The sequence below is a fragment of the Pipra filicauda genome, unplaced genomic scaffold, assembly GCF_003945595.2.
Source record: "Pipra filicauda isolate LSUMZ 115617 unplaced genomic scaffold, ASM394559v2 scaffold148_size1903560_pilon, whole genome shotgun sequence".
NCBI lineage: Eukaryota > Metazoa > Chordata > Aves > Passeriformes > Pipridae > Pipra > Pipra filicauda.
The window spans coordinates 213,514-236,397 of record NW_024103973.1 but is presented as its reverse complement, the minus strand read 5'-3'; the positions used below and the strand labels follow the sequence as shown (position 1 = coordinate 236,397).

The window sequence follows — 22,884 nt, the reverse complement described above, 5'->3', positions numbered from 1 at the left end:
TTGCAGCTCACGGGGTGCAAGGCAGCACTGGTCCAAAAGCCCTGAGACTGGACTGCAACCCACACTCTGGACACGCCAACAGTGAGTTCCTGTTTGTCTTCAAAAGGCTGTAGACAAGAACCATAGCTGGAGAGTGATGGGTTTTCTAGTGAGAGAGGATCTGCTTTGTCACTTCCATGACTGACAGGAGGTATTTTCCCCCTTTTAATCTGGGAATATTTTCCAAGGCTTTTTTTCTGTAAGTGTGTTGATGAACTACGGTAACAGAGTGTGTGCTAACGAGGTGCTGTGTTGCTACATATATTAGGAAAGAGAAAAAACCATAATCAGCATTCAGATTTCCTCAAATACCCTCTACCTGTCTGTTAATACTACGCCAGGAATGCAGGGATCCTAACAGTGAAGAAACAGTGTTAACATCTTTGGATTAATTCAGATTTTACATTTATGTTTTGATGATACATAAAATTGGCATGAAAATTGAAAATTATTAGAGTTTTGTCGGTTGTTTGATTGTTTCTTTTTAAGAATGGCATAGCTGGATCAAAAGGGGAGAGCACGGGTAATGGTACTTAAGAAGTGCAGATGGATCTACTGAAATTACAAATGTCTGTATCTGAATATGCAATTTAAACACTATGGAAAAGCTTAGGAAGTGCTGAAATAAAGAAGGGCATCTTTTTGCATTACAAAGATAGTAGGCCTGACTGTGTATGCTGCTGTTAGACTGTGCCTGGAAGGAGTGTGTAAACAAGGGAGGTTTAGCAGGAATATGTCCTCGAGCTTGCTTTCAATTGCTCGGCATTACTAAAAGCCACATCCTTTCTCTGATATGAATTACAAAAATCTAAATCGGCATAAAACAAACTATACAGCTTTTACTTCAGTTACCAAGCTGCCTGTTTGTTTCTCTTTATAGTGCTGTTCTGCCCCCATTGTGCTGGTGATGATCTTGAGAGTGTTTTCAGTTGTGACTCTTGTTGCTGTTTGATGCCTTCTTGGTTCTTCAGACTTGGAGATAACATTTGTTTAATGCTTCTGAAGTTCTCTGTCAAGTGTCTCTGCCTGCAACTACAAAAGGGATTCAGTCAAAGATTGCTTCACACTTGGCTTATTACAATTCCCTTGCAAAAGACCCCCTGTTTTTCTGTATCTTGCCCAAATGGGCTGCTCAGTTTATACTGCTGATTTTCATGCTGCTCAGGTGGTCCAATGTTACTCAGTTACACTGTTTGTCCATTTAACTCCAGTGTAATTTCTATAGTCTGCAGATGGCTTTTAATACCCACTAGATAATGGAAGCACCCTGCTTCTATGTTCTCATTTCTGGGCACTTCCAGTTGTTTGTTCTGTTTGTGTGACAGCATGTTGCAGGTCTCTGCATCCTTTTATTTTTGTAACAGTTGTTCATGAAGGGGAGGCAGCTGTTGAACTTTCACAAAAGTGGTGCTTGTTTATTAATGGCACATGTTTATTAGCTCTGTTTAGGAGAGGTGAGAAACACAAGGATTGTTTTGTACAAACCTGCACCAGCAGCCCCCTTGTCCTACTCCTGCTGTCACCGCAGGACCTCCATCCTATAGCAACTTTGCACATAGGGGAGAATTGCAATTACATGCCCCAGAAACATCTCTACAAAGTTGATCCTCCACTCTACATTGCATAAGCAGACACCTTTGCAACAAATCCTGCCCACCTTTTGTGTTTTCTTTGGAGCAGTAGCGGTATTGCTCAGAAAACACCACCTGTAACAGGAAAAGAAATCAATATGATATCAATGCAATCGTTATTAAACTCAACTTCTTAAAGCTAGCATGAGATTAACTGAAACAAATCTGAAAGCTGAAAGTTTGATATTGGTGTCCTAAATCAAATTAAAATTGAGCTAGATTTGAGCACTGCATAAAATGTTATTTATATAAGTTACATATTCAGTTAAATCTTATCTGATTAGTTTAATCTTACTTGATAGCACCTCAAATTTTCTAATTTAAAAAAAATCCAATGTTCTTATTTAATGAATATAGCAATTAAATCTAATGCTATGTTATGATTCATGGGATCATTCCATTAGGATTTGCTGTGCTCGTATACTGGATGCAAATCATTCTTGCCAGAGATGGGTGAATTATTAGTGATGTGCAAAAAGTACTATGTTTAAAGAAAGTTAGAACTGTAAAATTAAACTCTGAAGGATTAGGAAAAGGCAGAATTAAGGCTGCCTGTGTAGGTTTAATTTGGAACATGAATGTGATACAGTCTTAAAGAACTGATCACAAGCTGCTACTTTATTCTGTGCACAGGGTGGACAAGATCAAGTGTTTATTTTTATCTGCATCGTTCAGTGTGAAGTTCCAGATGCCATCCAAACTCTGCCCTGAATACAAGGTTATTAATGTCCTCTGAGCTTTCACACAGAGCCTCTCAGCAGAGTATCTGAATGTCTCTGAAGCATTAATACATATATTTTATACTTTAAGTAATGCTCATTCTCTTTGGGTGACAACTTAGCTTTAGAGCTTGATTTCTTTTGCATACTTAGCAACTTAAATGACAGATTCAGCTCATGGCTCTTAGAGACTACAGTTAAACTTGTCATTGCTCAGGATTTCTGCAGACCAGTCCAGCGTGTTTCATGTGGATGCCCAGAAGGTGACCAACTGTGAGATCTGCTGGCCGAGGTGACTTTCCAAGCCAGTACAAAATTTTGGCAGAGACAAGGATAAGTTCACTTCTGTAAAGTGCTGTTTGATTACCTTATCCGTGGGTTTATCCTTAACATTTTTCTTGTAAGAAGTTTTATGCATAATTTGCTGTGCTTTCTCAAATGTCTCTGCCAGATAGGGCAAGGACCATATTGCAGAAAGCCTCACTTAACCTCAGTCTGCTGCTGGAACTCTCTCTTGAGCTTGGCATGTTATCACCCTTATCTTAAAACAGTATTTTCACTGTTCTTGCCTTTGACTAAATGTTTTAACTGATAATTAAGCATCTATGCTGTGTTGCTTATCATCATATAAACTGATGTAAATTTAATTTTCCAGAGTATAGCTGGTTCAAAGCCAGGGGGGATCCTGGTAGACAGAGTCTCCTAGGAATAGCCCCGTTATGAAAACACCCAGTATACACTGCAGCTGTTGAACTGGATGATAAATAACCTACCAGGCTTTCTTGAAAACCTGCTCATCCCTGGTGTGAGCACCTTGAGGACCTAATACTCTGTAGGATCACTTGCACCAGTATCCCCTCTTTAAGCGTGTCATGACCCCTGGCAATGCTCTTTTACAGGTTTTTTTCAAGGCTTGTTGGGTCTTGGATCGCTCTGAAAGTGTGTCTCTGCTCTTTAGGAGAACTGCATCCCTCTGGCTTGCTTTCCTACCTGGCTGTGGTACGGGGTTGTTGTTGGCTAATTTGATCTATTATGCAGCTTAGGGGGAACTTAACTGAGTGGCATATTTTTTCTGTATTTCAAAAGGCAGGAGAAGTACAGTTAAAATTTCCATATGCACTCTGTAGTGGCTGAGGATGGGAAAACTCCAGCATTGTATTTGAGAAGCACTGGGATTAAATTATGTCATTTGAGAACTCATTAGCCTGTCTTTCAAGTGTATGCACTTTGGGGAATAATCATCTTTCTTCTCCTGCTTTGCCTTTAAGTTGCTCGAGTGTCATATCTCTCATGCCTAGGAACTGCAGCTTTATGGCACTTTGGATTGGATAAACCCCCTTAGCTTTGAAATGTTAAATCCTTCAATTAGTTCGAGTTGAAGACTAAAGGCCAAACATTTCAAATGTGGGCACCTGAAGTCGACAGGAGCTGCAGGCATTCATCACCTCAGAAAATCAAACCAATCATTTAGGGAGCTAAATTTAGATGCAGATACCTTGCTTTTGCCAGCCCAGTTTAATCACTGAGTCCTGTAGTATTACTCTGGATCTTATGGTTTTCTTCCTAGTCTTTTCCCCTTTTGTTCTGTTTTCCTTTTCCCTCCAGGAAAAGGCTGGAATTAAGTTTAGATATTCATGTTATAATGTCCTCTCAACTCTCCCATCAAGTTGCTCCCTGACAAACAGATCCGTCCCACTCCTTGTGCTAAAAGCAGCTATTATGTTCAACAGTCTAAAGCCAAAGTAGGCCCTAAAAAATAGCTTAGAAAGGTCTACCTTAACCTACCAAAACCAAATGCTCATTTTACATTGTCTGGGTGAACCTGTGGCCTGTTTTTCTGTCATCAGCCACTATTCTTCCAAGATGTGCTTTCTGGTTATCAAATACATCCCCTCTGGTCAGGGTGGTCAAAAAAAATCTGCCTTTCTAAATCTTCTATTTTAAATTTATTTGGGCACTATGAAAGCTATTACCCTACTCGTTAGTTTTGACTTACTCCACACTTTTGAAGGAAATAAGGGATCAAGTTAGGGTTGTGTAATTTGGACACTTGCTTTTAACTGCCTATACACACGGAAGGAATTGATTTCTTTAGCTGGTTTTCTAACTGAGGGAGGTAGCAGAACAAGTATGGACAACTGAGCAACGGTGACTTGTGCAGATTTAGGTGCCCGAAAAAGTAAATCCACAAGCAAAGAGAGTTTTTAGAGATTTGTATTCATAAGGTGAAAAGCTTCTGAAAGAATGTAACAACTGTGGGACTAAAGTGCCTTTCCATTGCCATGATCTTCTGCTTCTGCTGATTGTGAATGCTGAAAGTCTGCTCTGCTTCCCCAGGGTCCTGATACGAAATTCATTGTCAGAACTGGAAAGGCAGAAAACTAGCAAAGACAAAACCCCAAACAAACAAAACTCTCAAACCCCCAAACAAAGAAAGGAGATTTCTTAATTATAGTTTACCCTAAGCAGATGTTAACAAGTCTGTCTAAATCTTTACAGGCTGTAATCTGCTGCCGGCCTCCTGTCTAAGTTGGTGTTTCCCTGATCAGCTAATTCTGCCCTGATTAGCATTTCAGAATTGCAGAGGTTTTCTCAAACACAGCTTCAGGAGCTGTTTTGGAATACCCCTTTGGATGGCTGGTTTTTGTGAGCTGCAGATTACAAAGGATGATTTCTCAGCCTACTCCTTTATATTTATTCTGGCTTTGATTCGAGGTGAGAAATGATTCATGACATTGAAATGCTGCTCATTGTTGAACCTCACACAGTTGCACTGCCACGGGTTGGATGGTCTCAGCCTTGCTCATTATCCTGCTGCAGTCCCATCAAGAGCCCACTTGCTCCCTGAGTCCTCATTCCTTGGAAGGACAGTACCTGTTTCTCTGGGGGAACAACCTCCCTTAAGAGGCAAAGACATGTTTTGTCTGTGCTTTCTGTCCTGTATCTCCCCACCTTTTCCCTCTTGTGGAGTGGGCAGGGATCTGATTTTCTGCTTGGAGAAGTACAAAATTGAGAGTTTGCTTCCTCATAGAAATAGAGGCACGGGGATTTCTTTAAGTTATTTTCAAGTTCTTAAGAAAAATTGGGAAAAAACTTCCCCTTAAAATGCCTGTTCAGATGAGGATTTTGGTGTAACTTAATTCAGTGCAGTTTGTTGGGTTTTTTTCTTTCTGGAGAAAGAAAGTCCTTTTTTTTCCCAGGCCATGTTTTGTTTGGTGCTTTCCTAAAGGCATCTTCTTTCCTTGGGCTTGCAAATATGGACTTCTTCCTTTCTCATGCCTAAGGATATGGAATATTTCATCCCCATCTTCATCTTCTTGTGCTCTCTTTGAGCCAATATAAGAATATTTTATGTCCCTGATAGTACCATGTGATGCTTTCCCACACCTCCTGCTAAGAATCACTGTTGCTTGTGGCAGTTCTCCCTGGAGAATATATTCTTATCACCCGATAAGAACTTATTTTTCCAGAGTTATCATGGTTCTTTTAATATATATTGTTCTTTTTTCCTTTTCTGCAGCAGTAGCAAGAAGGTGTTTATTTGCTTGACTGAGTTTGGTATGATATAGAGGTAAATGTTCCTGGCAATTGAGGTACCAGTGTAGGAGTCTGCATAGTGCTACTTTTAAGTTTGTCTTCATTTTACTTCTCTGAGATTAACATCCTGTGATGATAGAAGATTTTTGATAAACAGGCATGGGGATTGATCCCAGTTGCTTTACAGTTTGGGATAGATTGAACTAGAAAATAATTCCCTGTGAAAAGGGCCTTGACGTGTCTCTGACATAATCAAAGAATAGCTTCTGAAGTGCCTAAACACCATTTGGAAAAGACATACAGGTAGAAGTTTTCATGACAGCTTAAGATAGATGAAACAGGGTTTTCAGAACTGATTGGCAATAATGCAGGTGGCTAATTTCTTTGAAGTGTACTGAACATTGAAGTGCTTTGAAAATCTGACAAGATGTGTTGATGTCAGTTGCTGCACGTTGCAGAGTGAGTTTAGAAATTTGGCTTAAGAGCAACAGTTACCAAAGATGAAAATAAAGAGACTTATTTTGGCCATTTTTTCAGATGAGTTGTCTAAAAGAAAGCTCTTAAGTGAACATTTATAATGGCTGAATTTGTGATTTGATTTTCAGAATATCACCTTGCACTCTAACTGTTGCTTTGCACACCTTAATTTCTAAAATACAGGCTAGTTCTATTCATGTTGTTTAGCAAATTTTGATGTAGTAGGAATGCCAATGGCATCCACCCTCTAAGAGCATAGCTCTCACCTCAGCTTCCTCCACTGATTAATTTTTAAGCTGAAATTCAGTTTTATTTTTATGTTTACAACCTGAGCTACAAGGTTTTGTATTTATTGCATTCGTAATCTGCTGAGATGCCGAGAGACTGCCATGGTATGATTCACACAGCTGAGGCTTTGCTTACTTGACTATGTCCAAATCATAGCAACAAGGATCAAGCTTATCCCTGATGCACCTCCTGGAAGCAGGGGCCATTCTGCTGGGGAGCAAGTAGAGCTCGTTAGTTGTATCCCTGTGTAATTCCTGTTGCTGCTGCTTATTGGAGAGTCAGAACTACTGCATCCAGAATAGGCCCCCAGGAGCATTGCCCTTCACCTTCTAGAAACGTGGCCTCGTTTAAAAACTCTCATCTCTGCTCCACAGTCCTGTGGGTGGTGGTCTGGCTATAGGGGAGCACTGAGCTTCTGGTGCTGAAGAGAGGAATGAGCAGTTGGCACCTCTTAAATTCAGGTCTTTGCTCCTGGAGAGCTAAAAGAAAACCAAAGACTGATCTGGGGAGCTTCAGACTCTTGGAGATAACAGAAGGTTTGAGGGGAACTTTGGATCAGGTCCAGTCTTAGCTGACCCCATTTGCTTATTCCTAGGCAGCACATACTCTGAACACCCCTTGTTAGGAGCGTAGGCTCCATTTCTGGAGCAGCAGCTTCACACTGTACAACTAGCACCTTTTTTTTTTCTTTTTTAATGTGTAAGTGGCCTGAAATTTGGAGTGGCTAACTCTGCTAATTACATGAAACTCTTTAATGTGATGCTGGAGGTGTTAAACAATCGTACCTGCATTAAATATGCTGTGCTTATGCAAACGTGGCACACAGATTGCAAGTTTTAAAATTTATCAGGCAGACTAATTATTTAAATGTGAGCTATAGGTTACATAAATAAATAGCTCTCCCTCAGTAAATGGTAAGGTGTCATGGTGTTAGCCACGTGGTTTGTAGCAGAGTAGAATTAATGTTAACACTTCTGAGGCTTTCATTCTCTGATTACTAATTCTTTCGATGTTGGTAGATGAACTGAATTTATGAAAGTTTTGCCTGCCCTCTAGGTCCCTATTTTGTATTCCTGGTGCATTGCAGCCTGCTTTTGACTCTGGCAGCAATGTTGGATGCTAAAACCATGGATAACTCAGGCTGCCTGCTCAGCTTGTGGAGGCAGATCAGACCAAACCGGGAGCTTCTCCTGGGGCAAGATCTCCAAACCCTCAGCTCCTGTAACCTGGTCCTTCAGCTACAGAAGCAGCCCAGTTGCAGTTAGCAATATTTATATCATAGACAAATGACATAGAATTGCATATACCAAAAAATGGGGATCACTCTGGTAATGACTAGCCAAGGTGAGCTCCTCTCTTTTTGCTGTTATTGGTATGCTGCAGGAAAGATGCATGTGTGTTCACACAGAGGCACAAAGTGATAATATGCTGCCTGCAACTTTTTAGGATGGTTTTTGAGTGCAGAGTTATGAAAGCTCCAGAAAATCTTATATGAGAAAAACTGCTCTAGCTAGTCAGAGAGAGTTTCATTAAAGTTTCTTGCTGTTATTAGTTTTAAATTCACTTAGGTCTACTTCAGTTTCATTTCTGGAGGCACCTGCTCTGGTGGTTTTCTGGCAGAAACAACTGCAGAGGGTGGGGAGTGTTAGGTGACAGGTTGTATATTCCTCCTCAGTCTCCCAGAGTTGGTTTATTTTTTTTCCTCCGGTCATGCTAATTCACACCCAGCTTTCAGAATGAAACTTGAGCGGGCATCCTTCCCCATCTGCCCCAATTCCCACTCCTTCTTTTCTGCTGCACCAGCCCAGTCGCCTGATTTCACAGAACTGGAAACTGAGTGAGTGTTTCACTCTTCATTTAAATGGAATCTGTGGGTCTGATGCTGCAGCCTTCAGTGGCTGTTCTGTCGAACTGCGGGGAAGGTGCTGAGGAAATTGCTCAGCACTTCATGGCATGTGCTCAGCCATTTCCAGACTCCCAGCCCAGGCACTGCTCTCCTGCAGCAGTGCTTTGTATGGGGGCCTTTGCCCATCTGTTTCATGGTGGATTTAGGAGGAGGATCCCGGTTTCATGGCAGTCATTCAGCAGCAATATCTGCATTGCAATGTCTCCAGTGGAAGCAATCGGATCAACTCAGTTAGTGCAAGGGATTAAAAGAAGCCAGATGCTCTCTTAATGGACAAGCATAAGGCGAAGTTGCGAACTCGGCCTTTTGGGGAAATTGAAAGCAGTTTAGTTCAGGTTCAGCTTAAAGGGTTGGGAAAGAAATTGTCTATTAGTGTCAAACCAGGCCGACAGTGCACCCACACCGAGCTCACAGATGCTCCATGCCCACCAGGCAGAGCTGCCCATTAACCTGCTGGTGATGTGGGGGCAGCACTTCTCCCACAGCCTTCCTCAGCCTTGTGGAGACACAATCTGGAGGTGCCTGAGCAGCTTCTCCCAAGACCAGCTCTCAGACTGGTGCAAACAGGGCACATCTGTAGGATGTGGTCTGTTTGGTCTGAGCCAGACTCTGCAGGGCTGCTGTTTGCGCCTCATCCCACCAGCACAGGGCTGGAAGGGGAGTAAGGGCAGGACTTGATCACCTTAGCAACCCCTTGAAATCACTCCTGGAGAACACAGTGCACCTGGTTTAGGCTAAACAAATACTTTCCCAGCCCTTGGAGAAGAGAGACAGAGGGAGACAGGTTGTGAGCCTGAGTTGTAAGCTGCTCTTAGCTCTGATCCCAGGACAGCAGATCAGCATTCAAGGCTGATGATGGAACTGTGCTGTAACCTCTCACAGGTAACCTTTGTGTTCAGTGAAAACGCAGGTTGCTCTGCTAGTCTTTTCCTAGTCCATGGGAAGGGAACAGACACTAATAGCAACCTCAGTTCCTATTTTCATTTCATTCTATGAACAGCCGCTGGTGAGTCATGAGATTGCTGTTAGGGCACAGTTTCAAGCCCTGCATAAAGTTACAATGTTTAAATTTGTTAAATTCCTTCACTACTAAATATTTCCTAGAAGAACTTCTTTCTTTCTTTGAGCAGTTTTTATACTGCCAAGGTGTTGAGGTGCAAGCATGGAAAGCCATATAAATAAGACCAAGCCAGCTGCACAGGTTTTGCACACTTTAATTAAGTTGTAGGGCTTCAAATGAATTTGGCTCCAGTTTCTGATGCTTCCATGCCCTGTATTCTGTTCCAGTGTGGATGTTAAATCATGCAGAAATGGAGCGTGACCTAACTTTCATGTCAGTTGATCTGGCTGTAGCTGTTTTTGTGTAACTAATTTAAAAAGATTGATTGTTGGTTAATTACATTAATGAACTGAACCAACATGGGCACAGACCAGAGCTCAGCAGTCTCCTAAACAGTCATTAAGAATAGACATCTATCTTTTCACCTGCTTGTACAGCCTCCTGTTGGGTGGCAGAGTGTGTGGAATCGTAATTCTGAAGGTTAAATGACTTAGGGACGTAATCACAGACTGTTCACCTCTGCTACCCTTCTGCCCATATGGCCCCGCTCGTCACAGTCAAAGTCCATTTGGACAAACTGTCTGTTGAAAGGTCTCCAGGACAGCAAGTCTGGTGGTTTCAGCTGGGTTCCTGGCAAACGCCAGTGTGCATCACAAATCCACCAGTTCCCTGTTGAAAGGATTTTGTGGATTTAAACAATTTTGAAATAACTTCTTTCCCAATGAGGGTAATTCATGCTTATCAAGGTGAAAGTGTACTAAGCAGAACAGTTCACTCTTCTCTCTAGCCAGCTCATGAATATGAAGAAAGATTAAATCAATAATACATTTCTGTAATTAAATTGGTAAGTTAAAACAATCGAGTTCTTGTTTTAGCAAACAGCCAATGCATTTCTCTGTGTTTGTCATGGTGGCCTTGCAGCCATTCACCACTTTTAGGTAGGAGCTGTGCAAATGGTGCACAGCCCACACAAGGGCTTACAAAAGAAGTACTTTAAGAAGTTAAAAAAAAGTTTGAGACAGGGACATTGGTACCTTTTCTAACCTGATTTCAAAATATTACACAGTGAATAAAGGCAAGGGAATGTATTTTATTTTATTGTGAAGTTTGTGGACATACTGTTATGTATCCATTGCCATTATGAGCAGATCTGCTTCCCAGAGTTCACCAAATCATAAAGGACTTAAGCTGAAGTTCGTAAGAGTGTTGCCACTGGCTTGAGCAGAAAGGAAACTGGAGCAGGGCTAGATTTTGTGAAAGATGGTAAGAAAAATCCTAGTTATTTGGGAAGACAAGAATGAAAGTACTTTTGCACTGGTGGCCTGGGAGAATACGTTGTATAGGTTGTTGTCTCTTCAAAGGTGTCAGTGCTGGTGCTCTGCCAGGCCTGAACCTACAGCCATTGCAGGGATTTCAGTCCCTTTTGGGTCATATTGTAGGTGCCCTATGAAGTCTGATTTTCAAGGAGGCTGTTTACTTTCATGAAACCATTTTGTATCCTAAATTCAAAAGTGAGTGAGGGAAGTAAGTCAAAGAAAATGACCTGCAGTCATATACTATATGCTGAAAATCTGCTTTCTTGATTCTCAGCTCCCTCACTGGTATGCCCTTGAAATGCTTTGAGGTAACAAGGGAGAAGGTGGATTTTTGGAGACTGGTACTGCTTCCTCATTGTCCCAGAGATATCTCTGTACTGTTGAGGGGTGAACAGCTGAGCAGCTGCATAATGGATTTCAGGCATTGGTTCATGACACCTTAAATTACTTTAAATGAGAGGTGAAGAAGTTGTGAAATGACACATATGCAAATGACGTTAAATTATGGTTTTATATAAGATCTTCTGTTTCAACCTAATTGAAAGACAGAGGCCACTGCTGCAGGAGGAAATTATGAAAAAACTATTCTGAAACATAAAAGTGTTTCTGATCAAGTAAAATTCTGTTTCTGTTGAATGTTTTATTTTGTTCCAGTCACATAAATTACCACCTTTGAAATACTAAAACTCCCACAATCAGCTTTTTATAACAGAAAATAATTTACATTTAAAAGGTTTAACTGAAGCAGCTAAACCTTAGTGATGAATGTGCACATTCGACAGTAAAACAGGGAAACAGCCCATGTTTTGGAGCCCATAGCTGCTATATATAATTTTAATATTATAAAGAACTAAATACAGTCTAGTGAGTGCTGTAGGTATGCACAGAGAGATTTGCTAGTTCTTGGGAAATGTATTCTTAAGGGTATAAAATGCCTCAGTACTGACACAGAGCCTTGGAAATCTCCTTTAGCACTGATAGATACTGTGATGAGAAGCACTGTGGCTTGAATGCATTTCATTCTCTGCAGGAAGTTATGAGCTTGGTCACATTACCGTCACCAGAAACCATTTCTTTCTCCTTGCAGTAGCACCTCTCTTCCATCTTGTGGTGGGTTTGCCCTGGCTGGATGCCAAGTACCCACCAAAGTCCCTCTATCACTCCCCTCCTCAGCTGGACAGGGGAGAGGAAATATATAGAAAGGCTTGTGGGTCACAGTAAGGGCAGGGAAAGATCACTCACCAGTTACCCTCACAGGCAAAACAGACCTCAGTTGGGAAAATTAGTTTAATTTATTACCAATTAAATCAGAGTAGGGTAATAAAAAATAAAATCTTAAAACCACCTTTCTCCCACCACTCTTTTTTTCTTGGACTCTGATCCCTCCCCCCTAAAACCTTGCCACAGCAACCCAATACACATCTTTAACTAATTAAAGGGGAGACAGAGACAGTATTTTAATTATGCAGTAACTGTGTTATGATTCTAGAAGAGGTTGCAACAGTTGTCTAAAAAGGCCACAAAATAGCCACAGAAGTTAGAGTTAATGATTTCCCTCTCAGAATAAGGGCAACTGGTATGTAAGGCTTGTCTTCCCCCTGCCACATCCATTCCTGATTTATCTTCTCTTCTTCTCCTCTACTCCCTGCATTAAAGGGGGAGTGGGCCATTGCTGCTATAATGCTCTTATTCCCTGCTAGTGCAGAGAAGATATATTTCAGTTTTATGCTCTCCTCAAATGTACTCAGACATATGGAAGAAATATCTTACAGGTGTTTGTATCATTGCAGATACTCCAGAGAATTAAAAACCCTCTGTATTCCAACAACAATCTTTCCCTCGACCTTAGTGTATTTTATATCTCAGCTGGGAGGCTGAGTCCTGCCATTACTGGAGTCAGTAAGAAAATGGGTGGAAGTTTCAGCAAAATGGGGATGAGACCCTAGATATTAATTGTGGGGCTGTAGGGCCCCGTTGTGGGAGAAACTGTACACAACTTTGTACAGAACAGCACTCAGCACACTCTGATGCAGCCGGATGTTTCTTGACATCTCCAAGATTTGCCTGGGGATTTGATCCTTGCTCTCATTAATATCAGAAAGTAAATTAGTGTTATACTGCCCTTCATATCAGACCTTTCAAGGGTCTCCCATCCTTTTAATTTAGACTGGGTCTCTGTGGGGAAAGCCCAGTAATAACGCACCGGTGTGATGATTAGTAAGCACATTCTACATAATTACAGTGTTGGCATCTCAGGGGGGAAATGAAAGTTTGTGCTGTCCCTTTAACGGGACAATTTGATAATCCTCTTAGCATTTTCTCTTTTGGCTGATAATATTTCACACAATTTTACTTTGTAAAATATTCCTAAAGGGAGGCTTAAGCAATAATGCACAGATTATGGAAATGACTCTCATTAAGTATAGGGAGAGACTTCGGCAAAGCCGTGAACTGCTTCAAAACGTGTAACCCCCATTAGGAGCTTCATTTAAATGTTTATTCACAGAGCAGTAAATGTTTATTATAGAACACTTTATTGAAACATAAATTAAAGAACCCTAATTATACATATCACAAGCGTTCAAACAATATGCATTTATCAAGACTTAAGTAAAGATCAGAGGTGAGGGGAAATGCAATTTCTTTTCATTTGTGTCTCAGCAACACCAAATTTGCACAAAAACACCTGGGCAAAGACACATGACCTCAAGGCAGGTGCTCTCCAACTGTCCCTAAGCATGCACCACCTTCCTGAGTAACTTTGGAGGTTCCTTCGTTGGTCTGTGCATCACCCTTCCTATCTATAAAATGGCTGGGGGCTGCCAGGGTGTCAGGTTGGTTTTGCAGTTCTTTGGTATTCAGGGAATAGAAGATGCTGTGCAGGTCTCACAGTGCTGATCATTGTGTCACTGATACATAATCCAGGAAACACAGTGTAGCAATTTCCCCATCATGGTCCTTGGTTGGATGGAGGTGTTCTTCCTACTGATTCCCAGAGAACAGTGGTTGATGCCCCTGCAGCTCTGCCCATCCCATCCACTGTAGGTGCTGGGGAGGGGATGGACACTGAATAAGGGCAGGTAAGAGGAGTTGGTGGTGGTCCTTGGCCTGAACCATGCGTGGACCCTCATTCCTAGAGTCAGGAAATACCCAGTTCAGAAGCACCATCCTACCTTTATGTCCATTTAGTTTATTCATTTGCTGCATTTCAGAGGATCTCTTAAGAGATATCCAAGAGAGGTACATTTGGATCAACACCTCTAACAAACATGCTTATTTCCTTCATTATTATGCCAGTTTTTTGGGGTTTGGAGCTGAGAGGAAGGTGTTAACTAAAGTTGCCTTCAGCCATGGAAGTTATAGCTACAGATCTCAAGCAGGTTTAAAAATCTTTCTGTCCTTGTTTTCATTAGGTGTACATCCCTTTTCTAGCTCATCTGCAGCTCGTCTTTAAAACTTCATAGCAGTTGACCTATGCATTATTTATTGAGAATGCTGAATCTGCACATTTCTCAATCTACATGTTTGAAGATGTACTCTGCTGCAAGTCCCCCACTTGGTTTGGTTTCTGATATATTTGCAAATTCTCTCCATTTTGTTGCTTTCCAAAGTACGTGTTTTCTGTGCTGAGCAAGTATCTTGATACTTACTCTTGCAAAGGCAAATCCATGGTATCAATATTGGTAGGGATCATTGCAAAGCTTTATTTTTCCTCCTAATGGTATGTGTACAGCACAGTGAGATGCGGATGTACACAAGTGTCTCCTGAAAGAGCCCTCACGCTCCTGCACGTGGACAGCCTCGGTGACCTTCTCTCCCAAGACTTGTTCCAGTTTCTTGTTTTCTCTCTTTGCACTCTCTTTCTGCACAACACTTTTGATTCTCAGAATGTTGACTGCTGTCTTTGTTCTATCAGTAGCTTCAACCCTCCCTGTTCTCCAGTGGCTCTTCTAGTCCATTCCCAATGCACTTCTCTGATGTTTCCTCTGCTGCTGCCCTGGGATTTCCGAGACAGATGTGGATTTCTCTGTCGTTCCCTTCCAAGCACCTCTCTGTCCCTCTGCACATCCTGCTCTCCAGTCTGCCAGTCTGTGCTGCTCCCTTCCACTTGTGTCACATCCTTATGGTTCTCATGATGGCAGGAAAGCAAACCTCAGCTTTGTGTTTTAACAAACCAGAGCCAAAGCAAAGGTGTTACAAGCGTGTGTCAGTCCGTGCAGCCTCCTTGTGTTCGGAGCAATCCTCACCTCCAGCATGGCAGAGCTGCCAGCCGGTGAGGAGATGCTGTGTGTCTGTCTCTGTACAGCCTTGTGCACAAGGATTTAGTGAAGCTGGAAAGGAAAGTGCTGATTCCTAGAAATGGGGCATTTTTGAAGAAAATAAATTATTTCAAGAAGTTTCCGGTCATGTTTTATTGTTTTATAAAAATTAGGTCCTTTAAAATGGTCTGTCTGTGTGTAATTTATAACTCCTGGAAATGGGAATAAAAATAGTTTTAATTCTGGCAATAATTTTGAAGGCTGTGAAAACTGAGTGTTTTCATTGACCAAAACCCTTTCTTTTCCTAATGCTGGATAGGACTTTTTTATTTTTTAATTTGTTACTCCATCCCAACCCAATACAGGACTCGGAAAAGCGTGAAGAACTCATAAATACTCAGTGAATAGGAATTGCTTTCCCATGAAGATGTCTTTGCCAGGACCTGCAGGTCAAGGGCCCTGGAGATGGGCTTTCATTGCCTAGAAAGAGCGACTGTACCAAGTGTGCTGTGTCTGGGTGACGTGCTGGATTTTCGGGGACAGCAGAGGGAGCGCTTTCTGTTAACGAGCTGTGGATATACAGGCAGAGCTTTCCATGGAATAATTCTGTAACAGGGATAATTGAGCAGTTAATCAAGAATAGCAAACAAGGGCTCCATGGAAGCCCAGTTTACAGGGAGGACAAAATTGCCCTATTTTTCACGTGGCTATCTCTGTATTATGGTTGATTTTCTTTATCGCCCACTAACAGTCTTACTTGGAGAATGGTTATTAGTTTGGAATTTCTACAGTTAATCTGGTAGTTTAGAAGAAGCATTATCACAGGCTCCCGTAGGAAGCCCATGTCTCTGTAATGGACAGGGGACTTAGCAGCAAGCAAGGTCTTATCTGAAAACCACTATCCTTTCTTCCAGCAAACTGGCTGATGGGGGTCTCCTGGCTAGTAAGTCTTGCTGCCTGCAGCCACTAATGCCCTTCCTACCCTTCCTCCTGCCTGAATACAACAGCAGCAGGGACATTGGAGTTTGCTCTTCCTGGCCCCGATGTCCCTCTGTGCCCCAGATCACGGCCTTTCCTGACCTTGCTGCACCATGAGACTGTGGAAGCCCACGACTGCCAAGCTTCATCTCCATAGTAAGAATGAAAAGTAACAAGGGAAAGCATTAAGGTGCTGAAAGGCATCTGGTTTTGCTATGTGAAAGCACAGCTCAGCCATGTATTGCTTTTGCGGGTGTAAGGGGGAACAGCCCTTCCTCTGCCAAGTTTTTGGCAGCACCCATGTCCTCAGGGTTGTGTGAGCCTTTGTCAGTTTTTATGTATTCATCCTATAGCCACATTTATTGCTAATAGACCCTGGGTGCGTGCTGAGGAGCTCTTGTACAGGCTATTTATCTCCCTTTCTGCTGGAAGCTGAGCTTTGTTGCTCTGCTAACCAGCACAGCAGCTGAGTGAACACAACATAATGTTCATGAATTATTGCAGGCAACATCCATGTCCTCCCCAGTGTTGTGTGGCAGGGTCATCTGCTCTTCACTATTCTGGTCTACCCAGGAAATCTCCTTCACTGTCTATTTTTGTCTAGTATTTTCACTTTACATCCAGTGCAGTGGTGACACATTGGTTATTCGACCATAATTCAGTATATAAACCCAGCTGTAACCAGGAACATTGCTTTCTGCATGGCCTTGAGTGCTGGAGCAGAACTCACCTTACCTGAATGTGTGTTTTTCCAACAACGCACAGGCTCCAGTTTTTTTGGCTGAGACTTTTCTGAGCATTCTGCAGCCCTGGTTCACTGGAGAGCGACATTAGATGTGTAATGCCTGTGCCATGGCCGGATTTTGGCAGTGGTGAGATGAGCGTGCTCCAGAGTGCCCACAGGCAGCCTCTTGCTCCCACAGTCCTGATGGGAATGGTGCAGGGCTCGAGCAGAGCATCCTCTCACTGCAGTGGGAGGTCAGAGACATCACATGCTGGCTCTGACTTGTGAGTTCCCCATGGCACTACAGATTTGTTCCTTGCAGTATGTTTTCTAATGGTCTTGTCATTCTGGGTATAAAGGTCTTGATTTGCATCATGTGATAGTTCTCACTATGAGGAGTTTCTCAAACTGAGATTTTATTTATAATGTGGCAGCCACCAGGAAGCAGAGGGAGCTGTAGTCCCAGCCATAGAAAACTGTCAGTCTAATAATTTCAATTTTGAACGTCCTATAAAATTCAGCTCCCGCAGCCTCCTTCCAGCTACTGCTGTTCTGGACATCCCTGGCTGGAAATCTTGTCCCCAGTATCAGAAGCATCTCGTGGGGCTCAGGCATCTTTAACTCACACGGTGTCTCCCACCTGGGGACATACTGCTGTGTCCTCATGTTGTCACACCCAGTGTCCCTGTATCCTGTGACCCCACACACCGTCCTCCATCAGTGCCTGGCAAGAGGAGGGAATGGAGCTAACACTGAGCAGTGCAAGCGTGTGTCTGCATTCTTCTACCCTGGTGTGGGTGATATTGATTGGTCCATTAATGTAAATGTCTTGGCTGCTGTATGTTGCTTTTCTTGCTTATTAATCAAAATAATGCAAAACGAGGGGAAAGCAATTCTTTAGGAAAAAAATGAAATGCCATCAACAGTGATTGAATACAGCCCGCTGGAATGTGATGGGGCTGCCTGCTGCCCACCAGGCAAGAGGTTACCCACAATAATGGGGGAAAAAAACCCCTGAAATGTTTTATTTTGATAATTTTGGGCAATGTTTAGATTTTTTTCTCTTCAAGCACTGAAGATTTGCCTAAATATCTTTGTTTAAAAAAAAAAAAATGCCACCCAATATTTTGTTTGTATTTACTGACACATTTCAGTCAATTGCAAATGTGGGGTTTTTTGGATGCTGCAGGTTTTTGTTTTGCCTGGAAAACAAAATGGAAGGAAGCAACTTTAATTTTCAGGCACCTTGAAGTTATTTTTGCTACTGCCAGCTGGGGAGACCTCCCTGTAGCCAGCAGTGGATGCAAAACACTGAGACATGTACATAATGTGAATACTCCCACTGAACCAATTCACACATTGGAAATCGAGCTGGTGCTTAAGTGCCTTGGTGGATTGAGGCTTTATCAGTAACAAATAGTACTAAGGAGTAAAAATGATCAATTAAAGAACTCCTAATGAATCAAAATATCAGCCTCTCTGAGTTGGGAAGGCCAGAAGCTGACAGGCAGATCAGAAAAGGTGTGAAATCCCCTTGTTCAGTGTTTCTGACTACCTGGTAGCCACTGCTCTGTGCTGCTTCTATTTCTTGGTAAAGCTGAAGAGAAGGAAACTACTTGAGACACTATTGCTGATCCTCTTTGTTTCTATTGCACAAACAGTGGGGAGAATCCAGATATTTATTTATGTTTCATGCACAGAAGGGAGGGGGGAAAAAAAGGTGTCTGGAAAAAATTGCTCTCTTTGAAATTGATCGTTCTTACCTCAAACCTTGGGAATATTCATTTGTTTTCTGATACAGTTGATGGATTTTGCTATGCAGCCCGGCAGTGTGTGAGAACATAATGCATGTAGTAAAGGTGACTAACCCCTGAGAATGTCCCCACTGGTGCCAAGTGGCCCATATGCTGTCATAAACACTTTTTTTTTCTTTTTTTTTTCGCGCTGATCACATAAGCCCATTTTGGGTAGAAGATCACATTAGGCTCATTCATTACCTGCTGTGTTGGTCTGTGCATCTGCAGTGCAGCGTCTCTGCACTGAGCTTTGGGCTACATCCCTGAGTGTTTTCTGAGATTCCAAATTATCATGGGTGTACAGATCTTCTCCTGTGTGCATCCTGGAACATTCTGCAACAGAGATAAAAATTACTCTTAAAGGTGACTAAACTTCTGGGGAATGCAGTTGTTGATAGCTAGTGTTAGATTTCATATATATCATCAAGAGAAATTCCTGCAAACTGATATTTGTAGCAAAACTATCATTCCTTGTAGCAGAAAAGAAAGAAAATGACTGTCAGGTGAACTGACTCTATTTTTATGAATAAATTTAAAATCTAATGAGAACCGTGTGAGAAACAGGTATGAGACAGTAGTGAAATTTTACAGTACCACTGCAAATTTTAATCTTCACTTTTATTTTTCTTGAAAGTCCGTCCAAAAGCAAAATTTCAGGCCTAGGGCTACTGAAGACCATCTTTAAAGTTGCCTTGTGATTTTGAGCAATGCATCAGGAGAGCAGTGATGTTCAGATGATACATTGCACTCATACATCACAAGAGCACTTTCGCTCTCATGATATATTAGTATAATACACTATCAGAACACTATCACTGATGTATTACTCAAAAACACGGTTTCTGACCCTCAAGAATCACCCTCATCTCTAGGCTGAATACACTGAAAGCTGTGGGTAATGATAAGAAATCACATATTTGGTTTCTAGGGTAAAGCTGAGGAAAAAAGAAAAAGTGTGGTATTCAGCATATTTCATTAACTGAGACATCCTTGTGATTTCATTTTATTCACTGAGCAGATGTTTTTGTGGATTGAAGCTAACACAATATAGGTGTGTTTGAATTTTCTTACAAACAGCCCAATAAAATCTTTTTCATTTCAAATTTCATTAAGCCATGTTTTGAGAATGTTTCAATGAGATGTAGGAATTTCAGCTGATTTCTACATCATCAAATTGAATCAGGTACAAGCTATCTAAATTCTATGCAAACCATTTGGTGCTGCTTCTGATGCATTCTTTTTTTTTTCTTCCTTTCCCTTTTTTTTTTTAAGGATTTAGGCACCATCTAAAAAGATCTGGAGATCCATAAATGTGATCTGCCACTCAGATTCTTTGCTGCCTCTCCTCATTGAGGTGTTGGGGTTTTTTTTTCCCTGAAGAATTATTCTTTGTTGTTGTTTTTCCTTTTCTCAAAAGAGAGTGAAAGAGAAAGGAAAAAAGGTAAAAGAATGCTTTGCAATGTAGTGGCTGAACTTACTGCAGAGAAGCAGATGGATGACTGTTTGTTTGATTTCCTAGTAGAGTTTGAGTCTTGAGGATCTTGAATTACCCTTCCTTTATGGTATAAAGAGAGTGTCAGGAAAAAAAATGGTAATAGTAATAATATAACATCAAGGTGGCAAGTCATATATTTGTGTTCCTATCCACAGTGTTGTTTGTTTTCCCCATACCTCATCAGCACTTATGACAAAAATACTTTGCCCTTACCTCCTTCCCATGCTGGGTAACCCAAAGCTGCCTGTGCAGCTCATAGTCCTCAGCTCTGCTGTCCCCTGAGCCGTGGCCCTGCCATCAGAAGAGGGATGCTTATGCTTCAGGCTCTGAAAAACTGGACTGATAATCCTTGTGCCTCGCAGGTTTGGGGCCACCTGGTGCTCTGGAGTCCATGTCCCTGCAGGGGTGTGTCCCCAGCACATGCCACGTGCCCCTGGGGGCTTCAGTTTGTTGTGTTCAGGCTATTTAAGCTTTTTAACCTTGTGAAAGGCTGTGCTGCACAGCCTGGGGAGTGTCCTGTTCCGTCAACCTTTCTACCTGCATGGTGTGTGTGGTGTCCCCTGGGCTCCTCTGTCCCCCAGGCTGTGAGCACAGCCCTGAGCCCAGGCTGCCCACACGGGCCCTCCGCCACATCCCATCACCAGCACCCTCTTATTCTTGTCGGTTCTGAAGACACCACACGCGTCTCTCCGAGGGACATTGTCATTGCAAACCTCTGGCTAGATACATCTCTGGCTGACAACTATGAATAATTCCACAGAGCCTCTAAACTTCCTGGCGTTTCACTCTGCAGCTCATATAATACAGCAGAGCTGCTTTCTCATGTTTTTCATCTTTTATATTCTCCAAAGAGTCGAGATACAGTTATGGACCAGGTTAATGTGTTTTCCTCTGAAAATAATGCTGTGGGATCCTGTGTGTGGTTACTTGTGTGTGTTGAGAATAATGCTGGCAATCCAGAAAACAAAGTCACGAACCTGATAACCACCATTATTTTCTTTAATGTTTTCAGCATGTTCATGTCCATGTGCTTCCAAGGAGGGCTGGAGACTTCAGCAGGAATGATGATGTCTACGAGGAGGTAAGGGTTACACTTTATTTCTTCTACAGAGTTGGTTTTGCTGTTAGTAAATCACCTTAATGATCGAGGCCCTGCCGTGGGTTGAGGTAGTTAATGGGGTCTCTGGGTCTTTATTACTTGCAAAGACCTATACTGGGATTTTCTTGTGAGCTCACTCTCTGAGGAAGGATACAGTTGACACCTTTGGTACTTCAGTCTGTCACTGCACACAGAGCAAGGTGACATCTCTACAAATAGTTGTGTTCCCTTATTTTGAGGGCTCAGGGAAAAAGAATGACCATGTGGTTAGCCTGGCTGCAGAGAGTGTGTCCTACACCAGCTGCTAACCTGGGGTGCCAAACCTCCCCCTTCCAACAAGAAAAAACACAGGTGGCTTGTTATAACTCAACTACAAATTGCCTTTTGGCCTGATTTTTGTGGGGCTCTGCTCAGGTCTGGACAAATCACATTGTAGCCCCAAATATGAAAACTAAAGAGCAACTATGCATATGGATCTGCCTGTGTGCAGATTGTATGGCAGAGCTGGGCATGTGAGCTGTTCCAGTGTGACTGAATTACTAACTTTTGTTTAAATGAACAATTGTACTGGCATTACAAAAAGCTTTTCCCAGCTTGACAGCTGTCACAATGATTCTATGAAAAAATCTCACTATTGTTAAATTTACGGATTGTTCTTAGTGGTTTTGGTAGAATCCTCTATCTGAAATATGACATCTCCTTATCCTTCTGAAAGTAATTAATATAAACTTGTTCAGTGCTACTGCAATACTATCTGCTTGAAGGAGAATTCATGACATTTTCTGCTTTTGTATTTTTGCCTTTGTCATATATGCATGATGGCAACTCCCCACTCACAAAGAAATGGTAGCGTAATTTAAAGTTTTTCAATTACTTAAATATGCAAAAATGGTGGAAAAAAGTTTATTACTGACAGTTATATCAAGTGTAGTGCCTGGGAACCCTAAGGTAAAACCTTATAATGAACCTGCTGGGCGAGGAAATCCCATGGAAATAAAGGATGGCCATCTTATCTGCTGCTATGGTTAAAGGCAGTTGAGTGAGACAACTTGAAAGTTAACACCAAAAGGGTTGTCAGGCATTGAAACAAGCTTTTCAGGGAAGTGATGGTGTCACCACCCCTGTAGGTATTTAAAGAATGTGTATTTGTGGCTCTCAAGGACAGGGGTTAGTGGTGAGCTTGGCAGTGCTCGGTTAATGGTGGATTCAATGATCTTACAGGTGTTTTCCACCTAAATGATGCTATGATTCTATGATTTTTCCTTTTCACATGTGTTAAGCAGTTTTCCATGCTGTACTAACCCACAAAATCTGTTTCTATTTTTGTCATGTTTACAATTCCATTTGCTTCTTGTTTAACACATTTATTTCTCCCTTGTTATAGCTAAACAGAAACAGGCAAAACTCTGTTAATGAACTGCACTGTATCTTTAGTGTTGTTAAATGCAAAAGGGTGACAAATTGGTGAAAAATATTTTTTTATCTTGTCATTTTCAGTTATAGCAATTGTAGGTGTTGCTTTTAGCAGACATAGGAAGCATAAATATTTAGACACAGATG

General features: G+C 41.8%; 1 protein-coding gene across 2 annotated transcripts in view; it reads left to right on the top strand.

Annotated features, from left to right (window-relative positions):
- FHIT (fragile histidine triad diadenosine triphosphatase) overlaps positions 1 to 22,884 on the top strand; it is a 546,368-nt gene that overhangs the window by 440,502 nt on the left and 82,982 nt on the right. For both annotated transcript variants that reach the window (XM_027723035.2, XM_039378811.1), the window contains one exon: positions 21,238 to 21,306. In XM_027723035.2, the coding sequence (XP_027578836.1) occupies positions 21,238 to 21,306 (69 nt within the window). The remainder of the gene's footprint in view (positions 1 to 21,237; positions 21,307 to 22,884) is intronic.